We start from the raw sequence: 12,929 nt of genomic DNA, 5'->3' as shown, positions 1-12,929 counted from the left end.
ACAGGGTTTCACCATGTTGGTCAGGATGGTCTCAATCTCTTGACCTAGTGATCCACCCACCTCGGCCTCCCAAAGTGCTTGGATTACAGGCGTGAGCCACCTCGCCCGGCCAACTGTTCTTTAATAAAATGGGATCCATGCATAGTAGAGACAACATAATCTTGAATTACTGAATTAATCCAGTCCTTTAAAAAAGATGTAAGTAAATAATGTGAGTACCTTTAATTTCATCCAGCCTAACCTAATTTTTTTATTTCAGCTAATGCTAAAATGGAAAATTCTAGCCCCTCAAAATATATGATACCATCTCACACCTAAAGATCCAACTCTTTCCTGAAGCTGAGGGCAGATGTATGCCAGCATGGATGAACTCAAAGATGTAGATGCTGGAAAAATGAGTTGGGCTTGGGCTTCTAACTCTGTGGAACGGAATTTGACCTACAGTGTGGGTCTAAGAGGAATTGAACCACCCAGCCAAGATTCTTTCTAGATAAGAGTGGTGAAATTGAAATTTTATATAATTTCCACATGTCAGAAAACTATTGTTCTTTTATTTAAAAAAAAATTAAATGTCAATGCCATTGTTAGGTTACAGGACATACAAAGACAGCTTATGGGTAGGTTTGGTCCACAGGTCATGGTTTGCCCACCCCATTATATCCGACAGAGTGCTAATTGGGAAGTTATGGATAAGTGTAAAAGGAGAGTTTTGTTTGCTTTGTTTCCAAAAGGAGAGATCATTTTAGGCTGACATAGTCAACAGATTCTTCACACAGAAAGTGAGTTTTTGAGGAGACTTCCCAATAATAGGCCACCTGGGAATAAGTAGCCTAGAAGGGGGAGGCTTGTCAATAATCTTTCTTTGGTTCATTTGTTTTATGAGTCAGGACTATTTTATGTTGGGTTTTTTCAGAGGGGGACACACCTGTATGCATTATCCTGATTTGTATTGAATCCAGAGAGGCAAGGTGAAGGGCATGGCACAGAGTGATCTGTGATTTGGTTGAATGCCAAACGACTTGACAGCTCATCGAAGTTGTTTAGTGCAGAGAAGAAAACGGAAACCATTAAGATAGTTTTAGTGTAATAAATTATCTCGACTTTTGAAATTAAAGAGGGCTCCTTTTTACCTCTACTTAAGTTCTTATATGCCTTCCAAATACCAGGTATTGTGCCGGGCACAGGGGACACAAAAACTAGTAAGAAATCAAGTTTGCCCTCGGAGAACTCATCATCCAGTATGGGATTCCAGCTTGCAAAAAAAGTGTGGTAGGACCAGTCAAAATGGAGGTTGGCAAATGCAAAGGTTGTGGCCCTTGAGTGCCCATTGAAATCACATGGGAAACTCCAGAAGATTCAGTTGCTTGGATCTCACACCCCAGAGATTGTGATTTACTTGGTCTTGGTTATGGCTTGGGCATCTGGGTTTTTAAATAGCTTCCCCAAGTAATTCTAATGTGCAGTCAAGGTTGAAAACTTCTGGTATAGGAGCGATGAGGCACAAGAAAAGAGGACTCAGATGTCTCAAGGGAGGAGCTGGGGCAGTGCTTGGTAAGAAGAGGCAAACGAGGATGAGAAAAAGGCTTTCTAGATCAAGATGACACAGAGAAGCAGGAAATTATATATCCTATTTGGAAAATTTTGGAATACTCATTATGGGTAGTGTGTTCAACCAGCACAGGCAAGGGATTGGCTACGAATAAAGAACAGACATAAAGGAGGAAAGGAATACCAGGAGGTAGGGCTGGAAAGATAGATGTTCATGGCTTGCTAAGTCTAGCCTTGGTCTTACCTGGAATTAGGAGTCATGGAAGACTAGTAAGAAGGTTTATAACATGATTATATTTGTAGTTTAGAAAAATGACTCTTCTGACTGGTGTGGTGAGTTGAACTGATGGTCTTGTAGCTGTAGACAAGAAGCCCAGTTACAAGGTTATTGCCAAGTCCAAGTGAAAAATGACAAGAGTTTAAATATAGGTTAATAGCAGTGAACCTGGACAGGAAATGACAGATTTATTAAGATATTAAGGAGGGGGAATTGGCAAGATGTGGTGACTGGGTAATTAGGATGACTCTGCGTTCCTGACTCTCATAACGGGATGGCATGAAGAGGGAACATTAGATACTTAGTGGGAGAGAGAGAGGGAAGTAGTTAGTAATTGAGTTCCTCTTGACTCATTTTAACTTGAAGTGTGGATGGAACTTTCAAGTAGAGTTCTACAGTAAGCCTTTCACTATGCACATAGGAAACTTAGAGATAATAATTTCAGAGTCATCAGAATATAGGTGGCTCATTATGGGCAAGAAGATGAGACTGTCCAAGTGGAAAATGCAGAATTCTGTGGAACACACCATTTAAAGTATGGACAGAGAAAAAGAGCCATCTATTTGGCTAAGAAAGGTTAGGATGATAGGTAAAGAACACTATGTGGAAAGCAAAAGAGTGATATTTCAGGAAGAGAGTAATCAAAAGTTTTGGATGCTTTAGAATAGTCAAAGAGCGCGAAGAATAAAATAAAAAGTGCTTATGGGTTGGTGGAGCAATTTCAGTGGAATAATGGTTCTAAAACCCTGATTGCAGTTGATTTAAGACTGGATTTTGATTTCCTGTCAAAAGTTTGGAGTGAATAGATTTTAAAAGCCCTTTTCTTGCTTCTAACTTGTAGAAACTCTGGATAAAAACAAAATTATAACTTCAAACGTATTTTAGATATGTAACCAAACTCAAAAGGATGAAAGATAATTCTCCAGATGCCATGAATGAAAGAAGAATTAAAAGCCACAGAAACAGGCAAATGTGGAAGTTGAGTGGGCTACAAAGGTTTCAGGACCACATACAGAGGTCAAATAGAGGCTAGCCTTTTGACATCTTCCAGGCAGGGAGGGAGCTATATCTATGCAGAAGTTACGCAAGGGACTGTTTTCATTCATATTTCTTAGTTCACTCATGAATGGAACCAAGAAAACTTGGGACTTAAGAAGGAGCCGCCCAACCTGGAGTAGAAAAGTAGCCCCTAAAAGAAATCAGAATCCCACAGCTCATGTGATATGTGCAAGTAAGAACCTCAATTTGTACTACCTGCATAGGTAGAAAAAGCCTTAAGCGCTCCCCCCAAAAAAAAGGAAAAAAACAAAAATTATAAACCTATTTGGAACCAGTGGAACTCATAGGAATCAGGAGAGGGAAATGCAGACTACCTAATAGTGATACCTTGAAAATTCAGGGCAAATGCAGGATTCCTGCAGAGGACAAGTCCCATTGAGTAGAGCTTCCAGACCAAAGTAGCAGACCAAATGAGGAAAAGCATCATCATTAGAAAAGAAGGCAGATGCAAAAAATAGGACACTTGATATCTATGAGAACTACCAAAGAATATAAAGCCACTTCATAAAACGAACCTAAAAATTGTTTTCTAAAACATTCAAAGAGGTTTTTAAAAAGACCAGATTCCATGATACAAGAACAGGACATTTTAGAGGGGAAAAGCTAGTNAAATAACTAAATAAGAAAAGATAATAAAAATAAAAACCAGCATAATGGGACATAGAAAAATGGATGCTCAGAGAGTCTCCAGATACTGAGGCTAATAGAAAATCTAGAAATGAAAAATATAATAACTGAAAATTTTTCAAAAAAGCAGTAGATGGGTTAAATCATAAAGTAGACCTTGGAGAGAGATTTCATGAATGAGAGATGAGGCAGTGAAGTCAGTTAGTTTCGGTGGCTCCTTTGATTAATACCTTTGAAGGAGAGGGAGCAGCTTTGTTAGAGAAAAATGTAGGGAAGAGATCCATTCATTCATTCATTCATTCATTCATTCATTCATTTTAAAAATAACAGCGGATTAGGGAATACATACTGGAAAGACTAAAAATACAAGAAAAAGAGGAGATAGGTCGGGGAGAAAAGATCCCCAAGAGCCTACATAGACGAATTACTGGAAATGAGTGAGGATGAAACAGATTTGAACATATTTCTGTTGGGGTTAAGAGGTCAAATATTTGAAAGTATATAATTAGGTCGCTTCCTTTCTCTATCAGATAAGAAGGATATGGGGGACAAGCAAATGAGGACATACAGAAAAGGCAAATGTTTTTAAAGAGATAGCTACTACTATAAATGGGGAGAGGAACCTGATCAGAGACAGGTATAAACAATGTCAGAAACATTGAGGGTACACCTGCCACAGAATCTCGTATCTGAGTTGGTACCATGCTATAAGATTGCAATGCAAGTATAAGATGGTAAAAGTTAGATTGCTGGATTAGTCCATAAATATTGCAGAAAAGATACAAGGAAATAACAAAAGAGGGAATAGAAAATAGCAATAAGAAAGTAATTTGAGAGATTGGCGGGAAGAAGTTTCTGCAAACCAATTTTTGTGTCTCTGACCATAGTTACTATGAGAAAACATTCCTTATAATGAGTTAGAAGAATTCTAGAATCTGTTTTCCTCCTGCCTCACCTCTTTTCCCATGTAAGTGTGCCTTGAGCTCAAAACTTTAGAAGAATAAGAGAGCAAATAAATAGCTCTCTTATTTATTCAAATTCATTTTAAAAGAACCAGGGTAATATTGCTCCCTACAGCAGTGGTCCCCAACCTTTTAGACACCAGAGGGGGATGGGATGGTTTCAGGATGAAACTGTTTCACCTCAGATCATCAGACATTAGATTCTCACAAGAAGCTTGCAATCTAGATCTCTCGCATGCACGGTTCACCATAGAGTGTGTGCTCCTATGAGAATCTAATGCCACCGCTGATCTGACAGGAGGTGGATCTCAGGTAGTCATGCTCACTGGCCTGCTGCTCACCTCCTGCTGTGCTGCCCTGTTCCTAACAGGCCATGGACTGGGACCAGTCTGTGGCCCAAGGATTGGGGACCCCTGCCCTACAACATGAAACTATGTTTCCTTAAGTCAGTCTGTCATGACTCAAGGTTTGTAGGCTTCAACTTTTGTTTTTGTTTTGTAGAGATGGTCAATCTGTGTTGCCCAGGCCAGTCCTGAACTCCTGGCCTCAAGCAATCCCTCTGCCTCAGCCTGCCAAAGTGCTGTAGTCATAGATGTGAGCCACTGCACCTGACCTAGGCTCCACCTTATTTTTTCTATAAACAGTAATTGTCTGTTGGGCCAAGGAGGTATCATACATACATACATGCCATATATATTGTTTATTTGGAAGTGCATAGTGTCCACCAGAATGACCCCCGTACCAAAAGAGATTCCTGCCTGTGATGGGGGCAATCTAATGGAGTCTTGGTCAGCTCCAGAGGGGTAGCTAGCTAATTGGCACTCCCTTCATAAATAAATGTCATTTCTGTCACCTAATATTGCTGATGAGGACATTTAGATCATTGAAATTAGTTATAGTGACAATTGTTGAACAGAAAGAAAAGCTTTTTAATTAAGTTGAAGTTGAACATTTAAGATGAATTTACAGGTAACATTCCGATAAGAGCAGTGTTAATAGCTAACCCATGGGTCCTAGCAAGGGGAGAAATGCCAGATGTAGGTGATGGGGAGGAAGGCAGCAAATCACACTGCCACGTGTGTACCTATGCAACAATTTTGCATGTTCTTCACATGTACCCCAAAACCTAAAATGCAATAAAATAAATAAACAGGGGGAAAAAAAAAGACTCAAAGCGTGTCAGCTATAGGTCACTAGTCAGAACCTGCTGGAGATGACAGTAATCAAAGGCTTTTTCTGCCTGACATCTGGGGCTGAGGGTTTCTTTATGATGGTAGATTGGCTGTGAAGAGAGGGGTGTCCATAATTCAAACAATACCCTCAACTAGAACTAATTGATAGTTTAAACCAAGAAGTCAGAGTACAACCTTTTGTAACACTCTGTCATCTTTTAGGTACTACTTATGTTGTCACTTAATAGCATTCTTTTACATGGTTATCCCACTTTTTATTCAACATTTTCTTAAAAGATCCCCCCTCAAACATACCATGCACTTTTATTTATCCTAAGGGATCAACTACAGTAAAAGGAACTAATTAGTATTATCAACAATCACGATTACTCAACGATTAAGAAACTAAGTATGAAATGTAGAAATGCTGTTTCCCAGCAATGTGACCTATTAATGGGTATCACTGACTCCAACTCAGATAATGGAGTATGTTCAAAAGAGACATGAGTGTGATATCTTTTTTCTGCAGCAAAGGTAGCCGAAAATGCTAACTGAATACCAGACGTCATGCTGCAGTGCCTCTTTTCTGTTGACTGTGTTTAGGGGTATTGTCCAGTCCGAGGAAAAACTTGTCATCAGTGCATCCTGGGCAAAAGATGATGATATCAGCAGACTCTTGAAATCTCTACCAAACTGGATGAATATGGCTCAACCCAAACAGCTGAGGCCAAAGAGAGAAGAGGAAGAAGATTTCATCAGGTAAAAGGTCCATTTTTCTAAGTTGTAATAAACATGGAAAGGAAGTACATCTCTTTAGCTAATCTCTTCTTACATGAAATTTTGGCCAGTTCTAAAAATCAAGCAGCAATTAGTTGAACTTAGTAAAATCTGTTTTCCTCCTGCCTCACCTCATTTCCCATGCAAGTGTGCCTTGAGCTCAAAACTTTAGAAGGAAAAAAATTAATGTGAGTCAAATTTGGAACATTGCTAAATTGGGTTAAAATATCTTTTAATATATACATTATTCTTTCCTCTTAGAGAAAAAATATCATTCATTCATTCATTCAGCAAAGCTGTTTATAGCCCCAATATGGGCCATACCTTTTCAAACATGAGAGTAAGATAAGTTTGTCCATACAGAATATAATTGTTAACATGTTCTTCAGTTCATAGAACTGCTAGTTGGACTTTCTGGAAATTACAAATATGCTTCCTGTGCCTGTGTTTACATACATTGTATTATCTGTGCTTGTGCTCTGTGTTTTGACAAAAGTAGAGTCTTCTTTTAACTTTATCACTCAACATTTGCCTTTATTCTATTTAAATTATTTACTTAGCCATGAAAATGTGCCCTAATTTGATGAAGCTACTCATTTCCATATGGCTGGCCTGCCACAGTGAAACATTTTTACTTCTGTCTCTTTAGAGCTGTGTAAAGTAGAAAAACGAGGGTGGTATTACTTTGTTACATCAAAGTTAAGTTTAGTATTATTTTCTTTTGCCTATCTAAGTGAATGAATAAGTTGTAAAAATAAAATAAAAGCGTTTTAAAGAAACAAACACTAGAAGAGGAATAAAAGGAGAAATGCCAATGTTTTAATTCATCACAGAATTGTGTTCTCATTTCTCCCTCTCATAGTGTGCAACTGTAGACAAATCTTTACTGCTCACAGAGTTAACCTATGTTCATACACTACAGTGACATATTTTTTTCCAACTTTTTAGTTTGAAATTTTTCTATACCGTCATGTTAAACTTTCTCAAAACCATGATACTCAAAAGTACATGTGTAATTTAACCTAAATCCTTGCTGTTTATGTTTCTATTCCTTATTTTTCACATTATCTCAAATAAACTTGTTAGCTAGGTTAATTGATATAAGAAAACTCTCTCTCCCCACCTTTATTTTTTGGGTGGTGGGGCAATTTTAGGTTTACAGAAAAACTTGAACAGAAAGTACAAAGAGCCTCCATCCCGTTACACCTCCCCCAACCATTTCCTCTGTTTTTAACATCTTGCACTCATGTGATATGTTTGTTTTAATTGATGAGCTAATACTGATACATTATTAATGACTAAAGTCTGTAGTTTACATTAAGGATCACTCCTCATGTTCCACATATATGGTTCGACACATTTATGGAATATATCCATCATTACAGTATTATGCAGAGTAATAATTTTGCTGCCCTAAAGACTCCCTGTGTTCCTCCTTTTCATCCCTCCCTCCCTCAGTACCCTGAACCCCTGGCAACTACGGATCTTTTTATTGTCTCCATCGTTTTATCTTTTGCAGAATGTTACATAGTTGAAATCATACAGTATGTTACCTCTTGAGAGTGACTTCTTTTACTTAGCAACATGCATTTAAGTTTCCTCCATGTTTTTTTTGTGGTATTATTGCTCATTTCTTTTGATCTCTGAATTATGTTCCACTTCATAGATGTACCACAGTTTGTTTTTTCGCTCATCTATCAGGATATCTTAGTTGCTTTCAAGTTTTGGCAATTATGAACAAAGCTGCTATAAATAATTTGTGTGCAGGTTTTTGTGTGGATGCAAGTTTTTAACTCATTTGAGTAAATACCAAAGAATGTGATTGCTGGATCATAAGGTAAAATATGTTCAGTTGTATAAGAAACTGCCAAAATGTATTCCAAAGTGGTGGTATCATTTCACATTCCTACCAGCAAGGAAGAAGAGCTCCTGTTTCTCCACGTCCTTGCTAACATTTGATGCTGTCAGTGTTGCGGATTTTAGCCATTCTTGTGGATGTGTAGTGATATCTTATTGTATTAATTTGCAGTTTCCTAAGGACTTGTGATAATGAACATGTTTTCTTATGCTTACTTGCTGTCTGTATATCTTTGGTGAGGTGTTTATTCAGATCTTTTTCCTGCTTTTTAATTAGGTTATGGGCTTTCTTGTTCAGTTTTAAGAGTCATTTGTATATTTTGAGTAGCAATCCTTTATCCAATAAGTATTTTGCAAAGATTTTCTCCCAGCCTGTGGTTTGCCTTTTCTTTCTCTTTATGTCTTTTGCAGAGCAGTTTTAACCAACATATGTTTTTTTATTTATGGATTGTGCTTTTCTGCCTTCTCTTGTTTTAATTATTTTGTATGATTTCATTTTTTTCTCATCTTTTACCATATTAGTTACACTTCTTTTTTTACTCCTTGCATTTGTAGTTTACATTTATAATTAATCCAAGTCTGCTTTCAATAACACCATACCACTACACAGGCAGTGCAAGTACCTTGTAACAGAGTATTCCGAATTCCTCCTCCCCATCCTTTGTACCATTGCTGTCATTGACTTCATTTATCCATAAGCTAGAATCATTGACTAAGTGGTGTTGTTATTATGATGAACACACGGTTGGAACAAGTAAGAATTAGAAAAGGTTTATTTTTACCTTGGTTTATTCCTTCCCTAATGGTCTTCGTTTCTCAGTGTAGATCTAGATTTCTGATCTGTGTCATTTTTCTTCTCTCTGAAGAAGTTCTTTTAACGTTTATTGCAAGGCAGATCTACTGGCAGCAAATTCCTTCAGTTCTTATTTGTCTGAGAAAGTGTGTATTTTTTCTTCACTTAAAGGATAATTTCACTGGGTACAGAAATCTAGACTGATGTATTAGTCAAGTCTTTGCAGAGAAACAGACCCAAAAGGATGGAGTGATGGATAAATTGATTGATTGATTGATTGATTGACTGATGATAGGAATTGGCTTATTAAATTATGAGGCTGAGAAGTTCCACCATCCACCATTTGCAAGCTGGAGAACAAGGCAAGTCAGTGGTGTAATTTATTCCAAGTCCAAAGACCTGAGAACAGGGGTGGAGGGTGGGGCTAGTGTAAGTTATGGAATCTGAAAGCCTGAGAACTAGGAGCTACAATGTCTGAGGACAACAGAAAATGGATGTTCTGCTCCAGCTTACGGAGAATGAATTTACCCATCCTCCACCTTTCTGTTCTATTCAGGCTCTCAGTGGATTGGGGGCTACCCATCCATGTTGGTGAGGGAGAATCATCTTTACTAAGTCTACTGAGTAAAATGCTAATCTCCTCTAGAAACTCCCTCACAGAACACTAGAAATGTTATACCAGTTATCTGGGCATCTCTTAGCCCAGTCAAACTGACATATAAAATTAAACATCAAAATTGATGGTTGTTTTTCTTTTAACAATTAAATATTTCACTCCACTCTCTTCTTGCCCGCATGATTTCTGAAGCGAGATCTGATACAATTCTTACCCTTGTTCCTCTATAGAATTTTTTTCCCTCTGGTTTCTTTAAAGATTTTTTTTTTTTTTTGTCGTTGAGTTTGTATACTTTGAATATGGTACGCCTACGTGTAGAATTTGTGGTGTTTATCCTGCTTGTTGTTTCTGAGCTTCCTGCATCTGTGGCTTGGTATCTGTAATTGATTTGGGATAGTTTTCCGTTACTATTGCTTCAGATATTTCTTCTGTTCCTTTTTTTCTTTCTTCTCCTTCTGATATTCCCATTATGCGTATCTTATATCTTTTTAAACTGTCGCATAGTTCTTGGATTATGTGTTTTTTAACTATCTCACAGTTCTCAGATATTCTGTTGTTTTCTTCTTCTTTCTCTTTGTGGTTTAGTTTTGGAAGTTTCTATTGACATTTCTTCAGTGTCACCAGTTCTTTCCTTGGCCATATCCAGTCTATTGCAGAGCCCACCAGAGGCACTCTTCATTTTTGTTACAGTGTTTGTTTATTTCTAACATTTCCTCTTGATTTTTTCTTAGAGTTTTCATCTCTTCTTATGTTACCTGTAGTTTGCTTTTTATTGGATATCTATTTATTATATATACATACTTTTAATGAAGCATAATAAATATACAAGAGTGTGCACATATCAAAGTCATAGCTATGCCAATTTTTACACTTTTCACTTTTGTAACCAATACTCAGATCAAGAAATAGAACATTAGCAATAGGAAAGAGAACATAGCAACAAAGGGCCTTCTTGTCCTTCCTTCTAGTTACTGCCTGCCTTTTCAAAAGTTACACTAGCTGATATGTAACAACTAGGCTAGTTTGATCTGTTTTCAGACCATAAATAAATGGAATCATGCAATTATATATATATATATATATATATATATATATATTTATTTATTTAATGACTGGCTTCTTATGTTGTACATTATGTGAGCAAGATTCATCCGTATTGTTGTATATAGGTTCTCACTACTCCATAGTCTATATTGTATTTCATTATGTGACTACACAAGGTTTTTAAAAGTTTATACATATGCATGTCTATGTGTGTGTATGTATGTATACATACATGTAATTGTGTATTAATACATTCATTCTGCTGACGGGCACTTGGAACTATTTCAAATAGTGCTGTTGTGAATATTCTATTTTTTTTTCTTTTTTTGATAACCATGTACATGCATTTTGGTTGAGTATATCCTAGGAGTAGAATTTCTGGGTACTAGAGTATGTGTATGTTGAGTTTTAGTATACACTGCCAAATAATTTTCCAAAAAAGTGGTAAGAGTTTACACTCTTACAGTGTTATATGAGAGTTCTAGTTGCTCCATATCTCACCATAAATTAAGTGCCATATCTTAGCACTTAATTTTTTATTTTAGCTAGCCTAGTAGGTTTGAAGGGGGATCTCATAGTCATTTAATAATAATCATTTATCTCTTAAATAATGAACTTGAACACATTTTTATGCAGTTTATATATTTGCCATTTGTATCTCCTCTTTTGTTACATATTTGTTCAAATCTATTGCCGATTTTAATTAGCTTGTCTGTCTTTTCTCTAGTGATTTTTAAGAGTTCTTTGTATATCTGGCTGTAACATCTTTGTGATAGATAGATAGGTAGACAAACAGATCTTCTCTTACTGTATAGGTTGGATTTTTTACTCTCTTAATGATACCTTTTACTAAACAGACTTTTTAAAGTTGTCATCTAATTTGTTATTTTTTATGGACAGGACATTTTGAATCCAGTTTAAGAAATCTATGATTATATCAAAGTCACAGAGATGTTTTCTTCTAAAACCTTTATTGTGCTGAATATATTTTTCGTCAGCATCTGAAATAAATTATAAGCTCTTACATTTTCATTTCCTCTACCTGTTCTCTTCCCTTAATTTGCATCATGTTGTCATGGCTATAGTATAGAGAGTAACTTCAGGATTTTTTTTTCCTATCAAGACAGGTAAAGAATGATTGAGAGATCAATTGGTTAGAGCCGAGTAGAAATAATTAAAGTGACCATAGGACAAAGGTCAGGCCACAAGGCTCCACTTTTTCACAGTATTATCATAATATTTTCCCACTGCCAGATTTGGAAGAGGCCTGGGTGAACCCCCACTCCTTCTCTGTAAGCATACTCATCTAACTACAGCTGGCAACCTTCATAGTTGCATTACAAGCAGTTTCTGGAAGAAAAATTATTTTTTCCCAACTTTACAGATTTTTTAAATGACTGTACATCTTCTTGTTGTTCCTCAGCTTATTTTTGTGTAACTCCTTAATTATATTTTATGCTTGGCAATGGGATTTTCCATCAGTCTTACTGGGTATCTTCAATAGCTTAAATTGAAGGGAATGATTTCTAGCCCCATTCCAGAAAAGAGAATACTGAACCAAAGAAGTGAGTTTCTACCACCTCATGCTTCTGATTTAGAAAAGCTAGAGTCAAGACCCTGGCTTGCTTTATTCTTGTTTTGCTCACTGAATTATGTCACTTTCCATCTTAAATTTGAAGGGAAAACAAATTAAATGTACATTTCTTAATACATGAAGTCAAGTGTAATCTTAAGTGTATAACTAAATGTAATATCTCATTATATACCATCCCAGATCAAAATATGCAGCTTTTCTAGTATCCCCAAAAGTCCTACTGTCAAAGTAACAGCTATTCTGACTTTCATCACCATGGTTTAGATTTGCTTGTCTTTGAATTTTATATAAATTTAATCATTGCATCTGATTTATTTTGCTGAACATTACGCCTAAAGGATTTGTCCATGTTTTTACATGTAGACATGGCTTGAAAAACAAACTGTATTTGTATTAACAGAAGAAAAGTAACTTGTAGGTCTATTTGGTATAGGATTGACTCTTTGCTTTTAACCTGTCACATTCTCTGTCCCATTTAGAAGTTGAAAGCACAGGTAAGTAGAAGAGGACATTCTTCATTGATATTCCACTGTAGTAGACTTGATAGAGTGCCTTGATTTAGCACTTTAGAGTTCTGTAGAATATGGCATGAGCCAAAAAGAC

General features: G+C 36.6%; 1 protein-coding gene across 1 annotated transcript in view; it reads left to right on the top strand.

Moving 5' to 3' along the window:
* The window catches only part of EXOC4 (exocyst complex component 4), an 808,787-nt gene that overhangs the window by 660,604 nt on the left and 135,254 nt on the right, over positions 1 to 12,929 (top strand). Inside the window, exon 13 of the mRNA XM_017532629.2 lies at positions 6,249 to 6,404. Coding sequence (XP_017388118.1) covers positions 6,249 to 6,404 — 156 coding nt within the window. The remainder of the gene's footprint in view (positions 1 to 6,248; positions 6,405 to 12,929) is intronic.

Source organism: Cebus imitator, unplaced genomic scaffold, assembly GCF_001604975.1.
Source record: "Cebus imitator isolate Cc_AM_T3 unplaced genomic scaffold, Cebus_imitator-1.0 Scaffold77, whole genome shotgun sequence".
Lineage (NCBI taxonomy): Eukaryota > Metazoa > Chordata > Mammalia > Primates > Cebidae > Cebus > Cebus imitator.
This window is presented reverse-complemented; position numbering and strand designations above follow the sequence as displayed.